This window comes from Vanessa atalanta, chromosome 18 (assembly GCF_905147765.1).
Source record: "Vanessa atalanta chromosome 18, ilVanAtal1.2, whole genome shotgun sequence".
Classification (NCBI taxonomy): Eukaryota; Metazoa; Arthropoda; class Insecta; order Lepidoptera; family Nymphalidae; genus Vanessa; species Vanessa atalanta.
The window spans coordinates 10,451,031-10,472,814 of record NC_061888.1 but is presented as its reverse complement, the minus strand read 5'-3'; the positions used below and the strand labels follow the sequence as shown (position 1 = coordinate 10,472,814).

Sequence of the window (21,784 nt, the reverse complement as noted above, 5' to 3'; positions counted from 1 at the left end):
CCTGAACGTATTTATTATAAACTATGTATACAATTTCTAACAAGAAATAATGTTAATACTCAATGAAACAACTCTTCAAATTTGTTGTGATGAAGTAATTGAAAACTTGATATTTGAACGTGAGTTCCATAAACTTTTAGGTACGAAACTGCATTTAGGTACCAACACCTAAATTCACAACTCCAATTTTGATCACTAGCTGGCGTAGCGTTGCCATGTTTTTATTGACATATGCGAGTGACCTCTCGTCAGACGTCAGACTGCCATTTATATTTAGTGACAGGGCAGAGATAGAATGGTTATATTTTTGAATGGTGACATGTTTTGTTTAGAGGCGACATTTGCTAACTTACATTTGTCATTTATAAAACAACGAGTAATGATTAAAATACAATTTAAACAAAAGAACTATTTTAAATAAATACAAACTTTAGTAATCTTTGCTTCAATGTTGTTTAGCGAGAGAAAAAAAGAGGCAGCGATCACGACGGAACGCTAACTAGATGTCAAGCCATTTTATCCAGCGTTAAATTAAAAACTCCACTGTTCAATAAATACAGTTTTGTTTCTGTATTTTACTTAAATGTGTTTTTAAGATGAAAACTGTATTAAAAGTAAATTTATCAACGAATGGTTGGTCTATTATTATTACTTGAAAAATCTTTTCTTACTAAATTAATGTCTAGATATTCATGATGAAGATGAACAAGAGGTGCAGTAATGTGACAAGAAAAAAACGTTTTTATGAACAACTTTTGGCACATATATATATAATTAATTGGAGGAAAAAAATGTTACGTTGATGTTTTAGGTGATGAATTTTCAGAAAGGTTTCAGGTGTCTTTCAATCATAAACATAAGCGCAAATACCCATTTCCTCATTTCTAACATCAGAAATGATAAATTTTCATACATACGTCCACGTTAAGCAATAAATTTTGAAAAACCCTCCTGTAATGTAAGGATTTTTTTGCGCAAAAATTCATATTGTTAGATGGACCGTGTGTTGTTTCTCAGTCAGTCATTTTAAAGATATATAATCAGTATAAATGCCTCCTGAAAAAATTCTAAAATATATTTTTGCCAATCATCATTGGTCATAGACTTGTTTGATAAATAATATAATAACTATAACAAAAACTGAGGCAATTTTTATTATAGTTATTTATAATAAAAATAATTATTATTCTTATTCTTTTAGAAGGATGTTAAGAAGAAATGCATAATTGGTGGTTGAATATTCGGTACGTTGGTGTTAGATAAACAAATGGAAATGAATATAAGCCTATTTACATGAATCGTTATTAAATGTATTAAATGAAGGTGAACTGGGCAAAAAATATTTGATATTGCATTGGCTAGAAAAGCTTAACTTTAAATTGTCGACCAAAAAAGCCTTGTTCGATTACCGCCATCTTGAAAAAAGGGTTAAATTTATATTTTTCACAATAACTCGGTTCCCCGCAGAGATACGTAAATTTTTGTGGGATGCTTTTTTATTGCTTTTTTTACGATTTACAATTATGATCCTTTGCAATTTCCACTTATCTATAACCTTTATTAAGATATCGACGGGAAATGTTAAAAATTTGGCTTTCTCGGTTCATTTGCATTTCTGACCCGTTTTTTCCGACTGGACTATAAATCTTTTTTGTTATTCAATTTCGACATTCATTTGTTTTGATTAGTTGTTGAAATATGTTGACTAAAGTTTATCCCATCAAAAACATAAATGTAAAAATGAGAGCCAAGTTAAATATTATGATATATACCTTGGTTGTTGTCTTCAAAGACAAAAGAAGTGAGATCTAAATTTGTGCCAAGTTAAATAGTCCTTCCTGAAATTTACTTATAACTACATAAAATATCATTTCTTCTTATAACTTGGGGTAATATATTGTTGCCTAAGGTCTGACTTGGCTAGTTCTCATATACGAATTATATTATAGCCTTCGTAAGTTCTAAGCCTGTTACAAATGAATTATAAACACAAATTAAGCACGTAAATATTCAATGGTACTTGTCTGGATATGAACTCGCAATATCTGGTTAAGATTCATGTTTTCTAGTGACTGGACCATCGCAGCTCTTAATGTACGTATATACTAACTAAGCAATACTGAGCTGACATCCATTCTTCTTAGATGTTCTGAGTTATAATTTGTAATTCTAAACACAAACTACAAGTTGTGTTTATAAACATATAAGAACTAGCCAAGTCAGACCTTAGGCAACAATATATTACCCCAAGTTATAAGAAGAAATGATATTTTATGTAGTTATAAGTAAATTTCAGGAAGGACTATTTAACTTGGCACAAATTTAGATCTCACTTCTTTTGTCTTTGAAGACAACAACCAAGGTATATATCATAATATTTAACTTGGCTCTCATTTTTACATTTATGTTTTTGATGGGATATCACTACTTTTTGTATATAAATTATTAGTAGGTACTTATTAATAACAAAATTAATACCAAATGGTTTTTGTTAAACTATTCTATTTTCTTATGTTTACGGGGTATAATTGTCTTTTTTTTTGATACGTTCTTATTTTTCTTGTAGGTACCTCTGAAATGTTCGAGTGAATTGCCCATTCAGTGTCCGGATTTTTTTTACGCGTTTTCTGTTTATACTTAATTTGGCCAAGTAGGGGTGGTATAACGTGCGCAGACGGTTGTACTCTACAATAGAGCTCTCTTGTGTCTTGATTTGACTTGGACCTAAATTGATAAGATGTACTCCATCTAAGTTTTTAACTCTAGAGAGGCCAACGTAAGCCGGCTCTTTACTTAATATAGAGGAGCCTATGTCGAAAAGAGCACCGTCAAGGCGAAGGCCTTGTGATTTGTGTATAGTAGTAGAATATGCTAAGCAAATAGAGAATAGTTTCCTTTGAACATAAATGTACATTACTTAATATCTGTAATTTGGTTTTGACTTCTAGTTCGCAAATTAAATTATGTTTAAATTGAATTGTTATTTTACGTGCGCTATTGCTGTTGTCGACGTTCCCAATGTACCTTCTCTATTTTTCCATTGGACCCATTCACCAGTCCTTTGCTGACATCAGCATGCTTGCTCGATACTGTTCTTCCAAGCAATAAGGATCCCCGTTTGTAGCGCTAGAGTACAAACTTAAATCATTCCTGTTACGATATACATACTCTACTACAGTCTTACGAAACCTATTTTATTGTTGTATACTAGTATACTCAAACAAAAAATATGCAGTCGAATAGACTAGGCAGCTTCCATCGGAAGGCATTGAAATAATTCTTATGAGCGCGGTTGCCACTCGCTCAGACACGTCCGCGTTAAGGTTTAATCGCAACGCTCCTAACCCGCTGCTCCGGCGTCGCGTCGCGCGCCGTGTACCGAAATGCCTATTATTATTTTATTTTAAGTATAATTATTTGGCACCATTGATGTGCGCTAAATGCTATTTAATAACGTAATAAATACGAAAGTCGGCTATACTCATAAGTACTAAAACGGAAATATTTGGATTTAAAAAACTTAAGGGTGGTATTCAACTTGTTATATATTCACGTGAAGACCTTAAAATCCACTTAAAGACCGGCTGTCATAAGTTTTGATTGCTGGTTCTTACATCATTTTTTTATTATTACAGTTATTACAGGAACTAAGTATATAAGTGTTCCTATAGACCCAATAAAATGAAAAATTATAATAAAATGATAAAAAATTACCAGTTTCAGATTTTTTCCTTTATATTGGCCTAATTATCTACCTGCATGCCAAATTTGAACTTTCTAGGTCACCTGGAAGTAGGATATAGTTTTGATCTATAGGTCAGTCAGTGATAAAAATGACGATTTTTAGACGTTAATATCTAAATAACCATTTGAGATGCGTTTATGAAATTTGGAACACATATGTATCTCGCGAGTCTTAATATATGAGCCAAATTTGACACATTTATGTCAAATAGTTTTTGAGTTATGAGGAGGTCAAAAGTAGCTCCAAATGGTTCGTGTAATATTACACACGGTGCTGCACGCCAGTTCTGCTATACTAGAACTTGGCTGACACGCTACCGCGTGTCTAGATCTGAATCAATCCATAAAACTCAATTTATGAAAGAAGAAATTAATTAACTAAATTTTCAAATTTATATAATTCATCTCGTCTTGATCAGGTGATGTGGTCGATGTCATGACCAAACAATATATTTTAAAGATTCCTTAAATTATGTTTCCTTATTTTTTGTTATATAACAATAATCCACTTCGAGTGTAACAAAATACACGTTTAAAAGTGTTATTTAAAAACTGTATTAAAGTTAAAAACTATCTAGAACAGAGACTGTAATGGGAAATGAGTGGTTACCATAAAGAACATCCACTGAAAACAGAATGTCCCTAAACTTGGCTTTAAAACCATAAAGTTGTTTAACAAAATTACTGTTGACACAATCTTCCAAAAAGACCCGCGAGAAAATTGCATGGAAGTTTTCAGAGCAAAACATATAATACCCTCCCCGGATTTAAGTCACGACGCATAAAATCTCGTTACAGTGAGATGCAAAACGTACAACCATGTGTATATTAAAAACTTAAATAAGGATTAAGGCGCCTACACACGACTCTCTGAAAGAAGTTATTGCGATGTCAAATTATCGTGTGAACCAACTTTACTGATTATATTGTGAATGTCTATTATCAATTTGCATGTTATGTTAATTATTTCTCTGATATCTTCCTTCAGTTATCATCAAATTGTGTTTCTTATTACCGATTTTTTCCATATTTATTATTAAGGTTAGCATATTTATAGTTTATTAATAAATATTTTTTTCTCAGAATTCCTGAGAACATTTTTTAAAGAAACGGATACCTGCTCCAAGAAGGATTTATTGACTTTGCGGAGTCGGAGACTTGGCGTTATAAGCTTATCCTTACTTCTCGTGTACATTCAATGATTATCACTGATTCTATCAAAGTGTTAAATGATATTGTGAAAATATATAACATAGTTCTAAATATATTGTGACGCAAGTATGTATTTCTACTTTTTTTTTAAATCTTAAACTAATACAGTATCCACTATTCGATAGGAATTATTAATAAATAATCAGTCATTTACTTTAGGGCTTTGTGCAAGCCCGTCTAGGTGGATACCATGTACTAATCTACATACAATATTCTACCATCAAAAAGCAATGATTAGAATTGTTGTATTCTAATTCAAAGGGTGAGGTTACCGTGTAACAATGACACAAGGGACATAATCTTAATGTTTGTGATGGTATTAGTGATATGAGGTCTGACTAATACTTCTTAAAGTACCAACGTATATGTGGTGCAGTGGTGTCTAGGTGACTTAGTGCTACTGCCTTTATTTTAAGAAAAATATATATAACTTGCTCCTATTTAAAGGACATGAGCATAAAAAATTTAGGAGCTGAAACCACTCATAATTCCAATCTACTTAAAGATTTTGTACCACTTTAAGTTTTGCGTGCAGCTGCACCCTTTTTACTATCAATTCAGTCGTAATAAATTTTCAATAAAACCGTGTTTTATCTACCTTAATAAATGCACAATATCTCGGATTATAAACCAAAAGCTGGAGCGCGTGGATATTATAGGCAGCAAAAAAGTGCTGTAACTTTAAATATTATGAATAATGGACGTATTGACAAAAAAACACGTCTGTTCCTACTATCTGGAATTCGTATTCGTTTTTGATTTTGTATTCTCTTTTATTACTTATTTTTATCTGACTATATTAAAAAAATCTTATTTAAGTTCTATTAAAGTATTATTGTTAAGGTCTGTTTCACTGGAAACTCTTACAATTATAATTCAGATATTCAAATACTCAATTATGGAAGAAATTATGTTTGAATCAAAAATCATAACATCGTTTTTTCGAAAAGGCTTTTGCTCATTATCAATCGATTTATAGTAGGATTATATTAAATGTAAATCTACTGCTATGTAGATTCTACTGACAAAAAATTTCATAGTTTTTTTACACAATTCCAATTACAAAATACGTCAAAAAATTGCTATTTAAATATATAGCATGCCTTAGAATTAATTAAAACTAATTCGTTGCGTTTGGAAATCAATTTGTACTTATAGTTTGAGACATCAGCTGGATTCCTAATATTATATGGAGTGTTCAATTTTATTTACGCACACACTTGCACTGAAATATGTACCGAGTATTGCCCTAGTCTCTTTTGATTGAACGTCTGCCGTGGCTGAGTACGGACGTTTCGTATATTTTATAGCTCAATAAGTTGATGTCTCATACTATGTATGTGTCTGTTTATTTTCTTCTGATTTCATAACATACAAGTTTCGTGTTACTTATAATAAAGGTGTTTTAATAAAACAAACGAATACAAGAATAATCTTGTGTTCAATCATAAACCTAAATAAAAAAAAAACTACTAAACGAATATTACGTACATAAAACTAAACTGCGTAAAATTTGTTTATAATATTTTTATATAAATAGGTTAATTTAAAAAGTTAAATTTTCGATAGTTAAAACCAAACAGACGTTACGTTATTAATAAAGCAATACGTAGGAGCATTGTTATGTCTTTGCGTCAATTTTAATTTAAAAGTTACAATTACATAAACAACAAAAACTTCGGTTGTAAACATATGCCTCGTGATTCCCTTAAGGGACCGTTCCGCAATAAACCCAGTTGACAGCTCACGATAATATTTAAACTTGATGAGATAAACTCCTAGAAAGTTCCCTGACACAAGTGTTCCACGTCACGTTTCGGAGTTGTCAAGTTATGGTTACCAAATTTGGAAAGTTTAGATGAATCAATTTAGGAAATTGACGATGAACTCTTAAGTTTTTTTTTTTTTATGTAAATAGTTTGAGAACAACAGACAAAAGAGAACGTAACAACGTATCCCTATGGGTTATAGTCGTATACCATTCTGGCAAACTTTTATCTGATCTTATAAAAGATAGATACTAAATTTAACCCAAAAAAGTTCGTTCCGTAAGTGTATATATTGTGAGATTATTTACAATTCCAGTTAAGTGATTAATTTGATTATAAGATTGTTTAAAACTTAATTCAGTTTTCTGGAGATGCGATCTAAGCCTATTCATTTTGAGTAAGATTGATTAATAAGAACCTTTTAAATTAAGCAAATTTTAGGAAATTTATCTCTAATAATATAAATGTTGTTGGAATTTTTCATCATTCCAATACGTGGTGATAGACATGATTATGGTAGATTTTCATTTGGTATAAACAGGTTTCCGCACAATGTTTTTTCTTACTTATTGAATAATAACGATAAATAAGGTCTTTAAAAAGTTAATTCTGATTGGCTAATTCTCTTTTATATGACAAAAATTCGTGGACGAGCAAATGGTCCACTGGATGGTAAGTGGTCACTATCACCCACAGATAATGTTGCTGTTAAAAAAATTAACCATTCCTTACATCGCCCAAGCGCCACCAACCTTGGTAACTAAGTTACTAAGGACAAGTTTTATAACAACTGGGCCAAAATAAAATGTATGCAATAATTCTAGTATTTTCATTGTTGATGGGTTATACATAAATGATAGCATCAGAACATACTTTCTAAAAACCAGGCGACAATATATCAAAAGCGCAGTACATAGATAGCGTTGTTCCGGCGCCTGAGCTGCCAGCATCCACTTCTGCTATCGGGGACATTATGTTGGTAACACTATTACTTCAGTTTTTAAAACCATTTTTGAAATACCGTGTATAGTTTGAGATTTTATAAGCTCATTTTCAGTTTTAACCAGCATTGAAATATCGTATAATAAGTGTATTAAAACACTAAAGCCAAACTAAACTGCAAGGCATGTATACAGTCGTCCGTGTATTATTGAAACGTTTTTTTTTAAATATCTCATAATATTTTAGGCACAACTGGTTTGATTTGGAAATTTTGATGGAAAATATTTATTTCCATAAAGTAAAGAAATATTTACTTTTTTGTTGATTTTCGTTTAGTTTAATATCGATTTTATAATATAGAATATTTTTATTAGATATAATATATATGCCTCTAGGTATATTCCATAACATAATCGACTTTTATGCCGCACTAGATTCCGTTGAGCCGATCGAGCGTGATTCCATCTTATTACATCCAATAACAGAAACTTTAACATATATTTTTATATTAACAACATTATTATTATCAACGAAATATATAAAATCGTTCATATAATATTTAAGATTTATTAACATCGAGGCCTTAACTATATACTAATAGGAATTTAAAATAGTTACTTAAAAAATCTTGACTGCGTGGAATGCTGGCAAGAATGATAGCAGTTTTTTCCAGTTAAATCGCAATTCTGCTCTGGGCAAAAATGAACCAGCCTTCCTGTCACTATCGGAAACAATAAGGTTAGTATATATATTACTATAGTGTCGATTGCCACAAAAAATTAAATACATATAATAATAATGACTTTACAAATGAGCTTTTTTCTAATAGGTTTTTATGATATAAAAATTTGAGTGTAAAACTGTACAAAATTTAATCAATTTTGTTTAGTTTCGTTTAGTAGAGAGGTAACGAAAATGACAATCTAAAGTGGTATTTTAATTGTTTCTGTTGTACAGATATACATTGACTATATTGACAAACGATTGTAATTAAAATTGGAACGAAACGTGGAATTAAATGTCGTCTGACGAGTTTCTATTTACGGTCTAATTTAAGAAAATATTCCTATCGAAAGTTCTTTGTAATACATTTCATAATTAAGTTACTGTCCTTACAGTATAATTGTGTTCATGTATAAAAATATCTTTAAAAAAGGATCTTCAATCATCATATGTTTAAACCTATCCCATTTATTAAGGATCGGGGCAACGTACATGAAAAGAAATTGTCTGATTGTTTCACCACGTGGATTGCTGAAGCGTTAAATAGATAAGGGGTCGGCCAAATGGACCGGCTGATGGCAAGTGGTTACCATCGCCAAAAGACACTGGCACCATAAGAAATTTTAACCATTTCTTACATCTGCATTAACTAATTACTTATGTCCCTTGTGCCTGTAGTTACACTGGGTCACTCGCCCTTCAAATTTGATCACGGAAACACAAAGTATAGCTGATTGCTACTGACCGAATTTCCGGGAGAAAAGCAAGCACCGAAAAATTTTAGAAGAAATTATTATAAGTTTGAAAAATTATAACTGAAATTACATAAAATCTACTCTATAGAGCATGCACTATTGTTCATAACCAACTATTTCGAGTACTTCCCTATCACAACAATTTCGTCAAGTTGGCGTATATTGTATGGCAGCGCGCCAAGCGATGAACATCGATCGAAACTTTACTTTCAACTTACATCAACACGTAAACTTCTTATTTTATTTAAATTAAAAAATATATGTATTTATTATATACATAAGACAAGATGGAGAACTTATATAAGACCAATATACAGTAGACGTTAATATTTTATTGCCTATCAACACAAACGAATAAGCTGGCTTCAAGATGGTAAGTTGTCATCATCAACCATTAACATCAGCAATGACAGGGAAGACACACGCCTTTCGGAAAACGCTTAAAGAAAAACATATTGACATGATCTTCTTTTATATAATTATGTTAATCCGTTGGACGTTAAAGAAGTTTGTCTTAAAAGGTCGAGTTACAATATAAAAAAACCGTCTCTTCAAAAGTTTTAGTAGCAGCCCAGGGTCCAGTAGTTGGCAGCCTTTAGACTCCCGTGCCTCAGGAAGCACGTAAAGCCGTTCGTCCTGCGCCTGAATTATTTCCGATCGTGTTGGATTTGCCGTCCCATAGGATTGTTTAAGAGGGAATACAATGTGGTACGATATTAACATTTGTCCTGCAAATAAGATGACATCATCATCATCTATACTAATTTTATAAATTAGAAAGTAACTCTATCTGTTTGTATGATATTATGTTTACATCTTATTGGAGACTTATTTTGGTATCAAATATTTGTGTATGCTGTATGTTTCCCGGAAATATAGAAATCTATAAATATAATAAAATTGCAGTGTCTGTCATATTAAAATAATCGCTTTTTACTAAATGCATATGTATGTATATACGGTAGATATTACAAAATATTATTTTTTTTACAATTTTTGACCGTCCGTCCAGACTTGTTTGTTCCGGCTAATTTCTGGAACGGCTGAACCGATTTTGAGGGAACTTTCATTGGCTGATGTAATAAGGAATCACTAAGGCTATTTTTATTTTAGAATTATATATAAAATAATAAAACAATAAATACTGTCCAGTACCGCGCGCATGCCACCACACGTCACGTCGGGTGCCTCCTACCAACGACTTAAGTAATTATTATTGTTACGTGATTTGAATGTTATTTATTTGCCCTGACTGTATTAATATTATTGTAAAGAGCAAGTGTACGCATGATTAGGAATGTAATCTAGAGCAAAATTTTGTAAGGCAGTAATTTTATTGTATAAATTTATAAACTCACAAACTTATGACAAAATAATTATCAGATAATCTAAGTCGTTTTAAATATTAGATATGATCGAACGCAATTGTTATATTAAAATGAATATTTTGTATACGTAACCATCTCCAATACTCTGTATTTACTTTGATACATATTAGTTGAATCAACAGTGTAACTATTACTCTTGTTTGACTAGACGAGCAGTTTGACTGAATACTCTGTATTTCTTGGAACAAAAATTGTTATATAAAATAATCATTAATTGTAATTAAGTTACTGCCCTTACAATATAATTGTGTTCATGTATAAAAATCCGTACAACACAATTGTAACAATATCTCAAAAAAAGGATTCAACAATCATTATATGTTTAAACCTATCCCATTTATTAGGGACCGCGGCAACATGCATGAAAAGAAATTGTCTAATGAAAAATCAGACAATCGACGGCTGCCTGTCAAAAAACGGCTGCCTTTGAATTATACTCATACTTTTGGTTCTCTACCACTACATGGATTGTTGTATCTCAAATGAAATACATCCCAATAAAATTTCATATGAATTTAGTAACTCTTGATGTAATTCTATTATATTTTAAGACGGGCTTACATTAGTAGAGTATGTGATAGAATACGATAGTATATCGTGTACTTACTGTTGCGTTATTATCATAATGTAAATGCATCAGGATCGTGGAGATGGAATTTGTAAAGCTACCGTCACACTTACGCTTATATAAAGTAATAATAAAGTAATGTCACAAAGAAATTTAGTAATTTCGGTCGCCATTTTTGTGTAAACGTCATAAATAATTTTATATTGGAATCGCTTTATCTTTCCATTATTTCCTCTTGTTTGAACAAGTGTGTCCGATTCTTAAAATTGATAACTAAAGTTTGTAACATTTTATCACTGTAGAGGCAGTCAAGTTTTTTAGTTTGAAAAAATTTTTAAACGAAAAATTTGACCACAAAAGTTTAAAATACAATTAGTGAGTTCATAGATGATAACGCGTCTTGGATATGAAACGATCGCCTCGTAGCTAGGCTCCAAAAACCCTGCTAAATGACAACTTGATTCTTTTAAACAAGTTGTTCGACTTGGTGGTGTAACTTGGTGGTAGGGCTCTGTGCAAGCCCGTCTGAGTAGGTACCACCCACTCATCAGATATTCTATCGCCAAATAACAGTACTCTGTATTGTTGTGTTCTGGTTAGAAGGGTGAGTGAGCCAGTGTAATCACAGGCACAAGGGACATAACATCTTAGTTCTCAAAGTTGGTGGCGCATAGGTGATGTAAGGAATGGTTAATATTACAGCGCCTTTGTCTATGGGCAGTGGTGACCATTTATCATCAGGCGGCCCATTAGGTAGATTGTTTTTTTTTATGTTATAGGAGGCAAACGAGCAGGAGGCTCACCTGATAGAAAGTGATTACCAGGGGGGGTTGCAGGTGCGTTGCCGGCCTTGTAAGACCTACCCTACTAAAAAAAACCCTACTGAAAAAAATACGTACATAGAACTTCAAGATTAAGTAAGTCTTCAAGAGTGTAAGCAGGAAACCAAGGATTGGAAACGCGGCAGACGAGTTGCCTTCCACTGTCTTCTCGCCTCACGCGCCAGGTTAAAATACTCTTCGTCAATTCGCCTTCCACCTCTACCTGTCATTAAGAATAAAACAAAACATTATTTAACGGCAAATATGGAGGAAAAATATAGTATTCTTGTAGGTACCACCCACATCAGACATTCTAAGAACAAATATAAATTTGGAGGGTGGGTGAGCCATTGTAATAGGCATAAGACCCACAACATTTTAGTACCCAAGATTTTGTGGCGCATTGTAAGGATTTAAGGAATAGGTAATTACTATTTCTTACAATGCCATTGTCTATGGGCGATCACTTACCATTATCGGCCCATTCGCAAGCCAGGTTTCTTACTTTAAATTAAAAAAATCCCTGTATATCTCTATAACTTTTCATTGTTTAAGCCTAATTTAAAACTTTAGATTCCTATATGCAATCAACCTGAATCTCAATGCAATGGTACATATACTTATAAATTAAACTAAATACCTGTGTCAGTGCTGAGTCAATCTTTTGTGAATTGATGAACCAGTCTATATTGGGAGCGGGCTTAGAGCCTCGTGTGGTACAAACGAAGGATCTCTCATGACCAGCTCGGGTTGGACCACCGCCGGTTACTCGTATAAATTGGGGCTTTACTAGAAGAAAAGTATTCGGTAAATATTTGGTGATGTAATTTTACCTTCAGATTAGATTAGATTCTTTATATATATATATCGTTTCTAGAAAATATTCAATTAAATCACATACTTTCGAATAGACATGATTGTTATTTCTAATAACAATAATATATAATTTAGTTACATATTTTGTATTCCTTCAGACTAAACGTCACTAAAGATTGTTGTGATATTTCCACTTGGATTTTTCTAATAAACCGTTAATAAGATATAGGTACAACATATTATTATCAATTATTGTAATCTTAATTATAAAAAAAAAATCTTTACTGGATTATATATGAAGCTACAAAGAATTAACTTTACAATAAACTCATTTTTTTTTATTAAATTCAGCAACATATCGTCGATCTCCGTTGTCGAGTAGTGTGTACATCGGTTTTCATGGGTACGCCACTCCGAGGTCCCGGGTTCTATTCCCAGCCGAGTCAATGCAGAAAAAGTTCATTAGTTTTCTATGTTGTCTTGTGTCTGGGTGTTTGTGGTACAGTCGTTATTTTTGATTTTCCATAACACAAGTGCTTTAGCTACTTACATAGGGATCAGAGTAATGTATGTGATGTTGTCCAATATTTATTATATTTGTGAATATTGAATTATTCTATATAAAAAAATCAACAAACATTAATGTGTAAGATTTAGTTTAATGAAACTTACAATATAATTTAATAGTAATTTCTCTGCGTTGCGACTGTAATAAGGGTGGCTCAACTATACACTGAAGTTTTGTGCCCGCCATCTCCCTTGACAGCGACGGCAGGTGTATTTGACAAACAGACCCATCTTTGGTTATCGCTAGACGCTCTTCGCCGCGATACCACGATACATCTGGCGGAGGCTTACCTGCGGAAAAATAAATTTTGATAAACAATAAATACCATAATAATATAATAGCAACACATTGATGGTACAGAATCTATTCAGTTTTAATTAACGCCACAGTAGCAAATCGACAAGCAGCTTGTTCAATTCGCGTCTATCTGTACCACAATGTAAAGCTGTAGAATTTGTTTACAATCTAATCAGTTGTGGTGTTTCAGTAACTGAAGATAAAACTTAATTATGATTACAACAGCCTAGTTATCTTCCATAATATCGCTAAATTGCTACATCGCTAAATAATCTATTGATCGATTACTATTATTTTCGTAGAAATATTGGTTTTACCTCCAGAAGCCTGACAGGAGAGAAGCAAATCTTGTCCTTCTCGAAAGGGTCCTGCGATTGTTCCAAGAATCTCTTTACCTTCAGGATCATAAATTCGAGGCGAGTCCGGTGGAACTAAAAACAAGTGACTCAATTAATAAATATTAAGGGGTAAATAAAAGCCTTGACAAGTACCACCTAAATATATGTATTTTTATCATTAATAGGAACAGCTTAAATAAATTACGGTGGAAAACATACTTTTATAGTATCAGAACCTATGCTCGGAGCCTCGTGACATTAAGTGTCCTATATGTTCAGCTGAATTCCTTATAAAGGAATACTTAGTAACAAAGTTAACAGTACAGGGTTGATTAGAGACATTGTTTTAAGTATGAAATGTCTGTTCCAGTATACTCTGCTTTTCTCAGTTTATATTTATTTCCTTAAGGAATTATTATGAAATAAAAAAAAAAGAGTACGGGTAGTGGTGACCACTTACCAAAAGGTAGTCTATTTGCCAGACTATATACCTATTATTAATTTAAAAAATATATCACGGACAAGTATGAATATTTCCTTACCAATAACAGTCAATTTCACCCTGTAGTTTCTCGTTGGTGAGTCATTGTAGTCGATCCGACATCTATAAACCCCCTCGTCATATCTTGCTACCTTGTTAACAACGAGATGGGCTGATCTTGGATCAGATTGATTTAAGACGAAGTGGGCTCTCGTACCAAATTCACCAGCCACAGCCCAGTGGACTGGTGGACCGTTTCTGAAGTCGACACTGAAATATGATAACAATATTATTGTAAATAGTAACAAGTAAAGTCTTGTAAACGCCTTTAGATCCGGTGCTAATAAAATCGTATAAAAATGTATCTATTCAATACATATAAATATATATATATATATATATGTTAGCGGACTAGCAAATAGGCCACCTGATGGTAAGTCGTCACCATTTCCCATAGATATTGGTATTATATATTAACCATTCCTTATAACACCAATACACCACCAATCTTGGTAACTAAGATGCTATGTTCCTTGTGTCTGTAGTTACATTGACAGACTCACCCATTAAACCAAAATACGCACAATATAAAATACCACCGTTTGGCGGTAGAATATTTGATGAGTAGATGATACCTTGGATGCCCGTATGGGCTTGCACAAAGCCCTACCACCAAGTAAACTAATTATTATTATTATTAGATACATTTTATAATTTTGTTTCAAGCAGAAAGTTTAATAACAAACAAGATTTTATTATAATTTATATTGTTAACATGCACTGAAATAGCAACAGACATACAGATAGATACAGTTACTTTACTTAGATCCGAAGGTGGCACATTCACGATTTAAGGAATGGTTAACATTCTTTATAACGCCAATGACTACGGGAGGTACCACAAGATGGCCCATTCGTATGTTTCAAAAAAATTAAACATTTATTTTAATCAATTAATCCGCCAATACAACATTTAAGATTACTTCAAAATACACAACGGAAATCCAACAGAACAAAGAAACGGATGAATTGAACAAAGATGTACACAAAAATTCTCTACCAAGCGATATCATATGCCGCAGTACAATTCATGACGTCAAATACGATGCCAAATCGAGCCCACTTCCCTGAGCACTGAGTCAGAAATTTTTAAAACAACTCCTGAGGAAGGAAACTACACTGAGCACGCCTTCCGCTTTGGAAGAAGTCCAGTTGGTACTGAATCAAGGGAGATTGCTTAGAACCGGGTAGAATCGATAACTTTATTTGCTACGAGATACAAAGAAAAATATTTATGTATCCTATTTGTTTTTGTTTTTTTTTTTTGTATTGAAAACTTATCAATGATAATATAGCGTATTGTATTATAGACAGATGTTGTTAAACATGATTGTATAAAAATAAATACGTATACAATTGATATTAATATAATTCATTCAAGATAACAATAATATGGTTATCAGTCTATGAACAGGTTTTTTTTTATCTGATAGGCAAGGACAAATTATCAAAGGATTTTTTGATAAATGGACATAGACAACTGGTAAGGAAAATAATTATAGCATCTAGCGTCATCACTTAGCTCCTATAATAACCGGTATACATATGTATAAAGTCCAAGACATGCAGATTTAATTTAATGACCACGCACTAAATAAATAAATTATAAAGTAAACACGACAAATGTTAAATACTTTGCAGGATTTGGTTTCGAAAAGATTTTGCGAATACTTTACCACAGTGCGTCTCTGAACATATTTTGAGGATTAGATTTTATTAAAATAAATTAAAATCAATATCTTTGGTTTTCGAGGCGAATATATTTTCAATTGTCTGACATTTTATTTAAAACTTACTATTAACTGACATCCGCTATAAGCCTCTTTAAATTTGTTGGTAAAAAATGACATCCTGCATGCTATTGTACTTTTTTTTTTTTTATGGCATTGGTTGGCGGACGAGCATATGGGTCACCTGATGGTAAGGGGTCACCACCGCCCATAGACAAAGGCGCTGTAAAAAATATTAACCATTCCTTACAACACCTATGCGCCACCAACCTTGGGAACTAAGATGTTATGTCCCTTGTGCCTGTGATTACACTGGCTTAAATCCAAATTGCACGAAATTTGAGTAAACTTATAGAAAACGACAGAAATAAAACAATATTATTGTTTAAATTTATAAGATAATACCTTTTTCATTATAAGTCAACGGCAGGTATATGTATATAGGTATATGCAGAAGGATACAATGTCAGCTGGACTTACTATACAACTCTCCGTTCTTTATTCATACAATGTTGTTGTAGAAATTCAAAGTAAGTAAAATTTTATATAAAATGTTGTATTTTTACATTAAATAAAATAAGTAAATAAAACAAACAATATTTCAATAACTAATCATCATATAAATAATGTGAATTAAAATTAACCAATTTATTTTCCACCAGCCAAGAGCTAAAAAATGATTCTCTATTTAAATACTAGGAAGGCATAGTGTACACAAGGTACGTAATGGTGACGTTCGCTTGCCATTTGATAGACTCAGAAATATGAACCAAATCTTTAAATCCTCAATACTAGTATGAACTTCTTTTGGTTATATTATGAGTATGAGTCTGAACACTATTGAAATATTCTATTGCGTCAAAGCTACGCGAAAAACCGGTATTTTCCAGTAAACAGAACTAACCACTATCTCATTTTAAAGTACACAAGTCTATTTCCTCTTTCTCGGGTTTATTGCGGCGCGGACGGGGCATTAAACAGCAGTATAGCTTTCTTTACGATCAGCGTCCTCTGGTATTATTGCTTTGAGTCGTTCGCAACTGAGGTAAATGCTGATTACTCTAAATTGGTGTCTATTTGATGACACCTGCCCTAAACTTGATGGACATCGAATTGATTAAGATAAAACATAAGTTAATATTTTACGCAATGATGAAAAATTTAAATGTAAATTGAAATCATTATTCATTCTTGAAGAAAACCAATATATAAACAGGGAGTAAAATTAATAAAACCATATTATAGTTGCGTTAGTAAAATTAACAGATTTTTTTTTTATTATGGTAGCGAAATATGTATGATGCGCTCCACAAACACATACAAGGTAGTAAAAAGTGCCGGCCGAGAGGGGGTCACAAATATTACAAGATATTACAAATAAAAAATAAATGATTTTTATATTATGAAGGGAAAAGTTTGATAAGCAGATATTCTGCTTATCAAACTTTTCTGAGTTCATTGAAATGAGTTATGATACTGTTATTGGATAGAACATAGTTGATCAACGCGCAGTTAACTATGGGACCTAATCATGAATGTTGGTGATTAGGTCTTGTTGTTGGAACAATATTGACAGACTTTAGCTGAAGTTCAATTTATTCCTTAACGAATTTGAAACAGCTTGGACCTAGTGGTTGGCTTGGTATATAAAGAAGCGGATTGCAAAGTCCTTGATTCAAATCCTAGGTTGGTAATAAGTTATTGAGTTTTTCTGTCAAGAAGAAACAGTCCACAAATTGGCAGCGTTATACTTTCTTAATCTAACGTCTTATCTCTCGTCGATCGTGTTGGATTACTGTCTCCTTGGATTATTTGAGTTACGTTGTTGCCCTATAATATTCATTCAAGCAAGTTTCCTTAATTTATTTCATATATTTTATCACTCAATATCAGAACACAACGGCACCAAATATTGCGATTTGGTGATATGGAAATAAAAATAAAGTTAGTAAAGCTCTTTCAAAACTTTGTATTATTAGGCAGATAATATTTTATAATTTGTACTCAGAATTAATTTCACTGCAATTTAAAACCGAAAATTACGGTAATTGATATAATCATCCCTGTTTCACTGAAGTGAAGCAGAAAATAAAACGTGAATCGGTCAGAGTGAATATGTAAACACTACTTTTAGACACTTTGGTACAGGAAAAGTATTTGAGGATGACAGTATGACAGCGCGTGGAGCAGCGCTTGGCTGATATAGACGTGGTAAATTAGGAAGGACCCGATATGCTATATGTTTTTATAGACGGTGGTATCCATTGCAGATTTTCATAGCCAGCATCGAGTTCATCGTTTTCATTTGGATTTACCCAAAAGTAATTTATCACGGCAAGTTACCTTGGCCGGTATCCAGGAACTTGATGGTCTTACAAAGAATCTCGAGGTTTTCTGATGCATACATGAATTTTAAACTTACGATACAAGTCTAGACGGTTAAATTGCATGCGGTGACGAACGGGTCGCTTTTACGATGGTTTTATTAAAAACTTTAGTGGGTTATTTCATACGTTTAATCTATTATGGATCGTAAATTTTATATGAGTCATTAAATAGATTTTGTACGATATGAATATGGGGGTTTATGAAAGCAAATGGGGGATAGTGGAGTTTTAAAGTTTAAAAGTACTTTTTTGATTTAAACCAGTCGTTAAAGGTTAATAGGTTGTGACTCATGATATTTTTATGCTTTTTTAGGGTATCATTATAACATGTACATGTCGCATTAGGATTGTTGATTGTTTCATGTTATAATAATGATTGTCGACCTCCGTGGTCGAGTAGTGTGTACACCGGTTTTCATGGGTACGCCACCTCGAGATCTCGGGTTCGATTCCCGGCCGATTCGATGTAGAAAAAGTTAATTAGTTTTCTATGTTGTCTTGGGTCTGGGTGTTTGTGGTACCGTCGTTACTTCTTATTTTCCATAACACAAGTGCTTTAGCTACTGACATTGGGATCAGAGTTATGTATGTGATGTTGTCCAATATTTCTTCATTTATTATAATAATGCTATGTATATTTTGACTATAAAACATTTTACGTTGTTTAATACGCTATGGTATCTCAGTTATTTGTATCTAATTTCTGTCCAAACAAGATTAATCGTTAGCTTTAACAATTTATTTATACATACACATACACTTTAGATTATTTGTAGTCAGTTCGACGTAAAACGCGTCTCGGTTCTTTTAGTGTTTCTACGAGAACCGACCAAAGATCTCGAACTGACTCTTGTACGCTCATTTGTGCAATCGTATAAATTTTTATATTCAATAATAAATTACATTTACATAGATACATCTATATGGACCATAACTACATTTTTATTGAGTCGTAACTATATAAACCATTATGACTCAAATTACATCTAAAACAAAAGCCTTCATAAATTTCGAACGATGAAACACCACCGGAGTGCATTTGGCGTGCTTCCAGTGGGTAGCGGATTCGATGCCAGGATGGTTCTAACGATCACCTGATCTCTAGTTCTAAGCTTTGTTAGGTCCTGTTGCGTCGTGATTAATGTACGCTGTCAGATGGTCGAGTGTGAAATAAAGGCTATTTTATATTCTATGAAAAGAGGAGATATATCACTAGCAACGTACGTGACTTCGTTTCTTTGAGTTTAATTTATATGAGGGATTTTTGTCTAGTTTCGTGTAATAGATTTAACAGGTTACGAAATCATCATTTTTTAATTTTATTTAGATTGAAATGTCAGAAAATCTATCTGGATTTTTTTTGATGGCGTACAATAAAATGAGTATCTTGTGGTAAATGGCTTCAAATGCCAAGAACAGTCTGACTCTGTCAGGAATATTAACAATACCTTACTTTGCCAAAGCCAATCAGCTACTCGTACCAATTACTTATCTGATTGATATGAAGCAAATTAAATATAATACTGAACTATACCAATATAATAAAGATTTAAATGTTGTTTGTTTGTATAAAAAAAAAACTGTCCCAGTTTTCGGAACTCATGATCCAATTCTAAAATTGTTACCACTGGTAGAAAGTTAATTAATCCTGTGGTCTACAGAGTTTTATCATAACATTGTCGTCGTCGCAAGTTATTAATATTTAAAGCATTATAAAATATCGCGCTTATCATGGTAAGAAAAAAAAAATGGAACCAAAAGCGCATGAAACTCACAAAATATGCTTGAAAATATTTTATGGAGCATGCAAAATCTAAACTCTGTTACAACATTGGAACGTGTAATAAGTCAGATGAAATGCAATTAAGTGGTCTCAGTTTCACTGACGAAATTTAATTTGGGCTCCGTAGGCTGTATAATAATGGCACAATTAATACCAGAACCAAAATTTTGATTTCACTTCTATGCAATATTTTGATACAGGCAGAATATTTTGATTTCGTAATTAGTTACATTTGAAAGCATTTGAGAGCCGAGATGGCCCAGTGGTTAGAACGCGTGCATCTTAACCGATGATTTCGGGTTCAAACCCAGGCAGGCACCACTGAAATTTCATGTGCTTAATTTGTGTTTATAATTCATCTCGTGCTCGGCGGTGAAGGAAAACATCGTGAGGAAACCTGCATGTGTCTAATTTCAACGAAATTCAGCCACATGTGTATTCCGCCAACCCGCATTGGAGCAGCGTGGTGGAATATGCTCCAAACCTTCTCCTCAAAGGGAGAGGAGGCCTTTATCCCAGCAGTGGGACGTTTACGGGCTGCTAATGGAAAGCATTTGAATGCTCTCATTGAGATTTTAAAAAGTTTGCCGTATTTTTAAAACTAGCTGAATTCGAGGCTTCGCGTGAATTTCAGTTTATGAGCAAAATATTATATTGTATGCTATTCTTTATAACGACACAAAAGATTAAATTATGGATTTAAAATATTTCAATTACCAGTTTGTACATTTTCAAATTCAATATGGTAGAACTGGCAAACCTTCATACCTGACCATAAATAACGGATAGACATACAGACAAAGCTATTTACGCATTTATAATATTAGTATAGAAGTAAACATAATAACAGCAAACTATTGTACTGGAATTTATATAAGTATTTTATATTCCGACGAGAAAATTACCCAATCAGTGGTGAGTGACCGAAATATTATAGAAAAATCAACCATTTCACCACAAACCTTGACTCCCAAGGTGGATCCACGATGTTATATCCCTTGTATCTGTAATTACACTGGTTCACTCAACTTACAAACTGGAACACACAACTCCCTAAGTTTCACTTTAATATCTTTAATGGGAACGATACATCTGTATATTATATTGTAATTTCTTATATCCGATGTGACTGTAGCACAAGGGACAAAAATTATAGCTATAGATTTATAGCCGATGTGACTGTAGTACAAGGGACAAAAAATCTTAGTTTCCAATATTGGTGGCGCATTGGCGATATAAGGAATGGTTAAAATTCCGCCAATAGGAACTGGCAATAATTCGTAAAAAATAAGCCTAAATAAATTATAAACAAGTTGTATTTGATTACATATTATAGTAAAGAAATAACGCTTTTGAAATTAATATTCTCGTACAATACATTCTAAATACTGATGTTAATCTA

The 21,784-nt window shown here is 32.6% G+C and overlaps 1 protein-coding gene across 1 annotated transcript in view; it reads right to left on the bottom strand.

Annotated features, from left to right (window-relative positions):
* Positions 1-21,784, bottom strand: part of LOC125071054 (nephrin-like) — a 115,333-nt gene that overhangs the window by 10,483 nt on the left and 83,066 nt on the right. The window contains exons 4-8 of the mRNA XM_047681119.1: positions 14,484-14,692; positions 13,921-14,034; positions 13,411-13,596; positions 12,563-12,711; positions 12,001-12,145 (exon numbers count right to left, since the gene is read on the bottom strand). Coding sequence (XP_047537075.1) covers positions 12,001-12,145; positions 12,563-12,711; positions 13,411-13,596; positions 13,921-14,034; positions 14,484-14,692 — 803 coding nt within the window. The remainder of the gene's footprint in view (positions 1-12,000; positions 12,146-12,562; positions 12,712-13,410; positions 13,597-13,920; positions 14,035-14,483; positions 14,693-21,784) is intronic.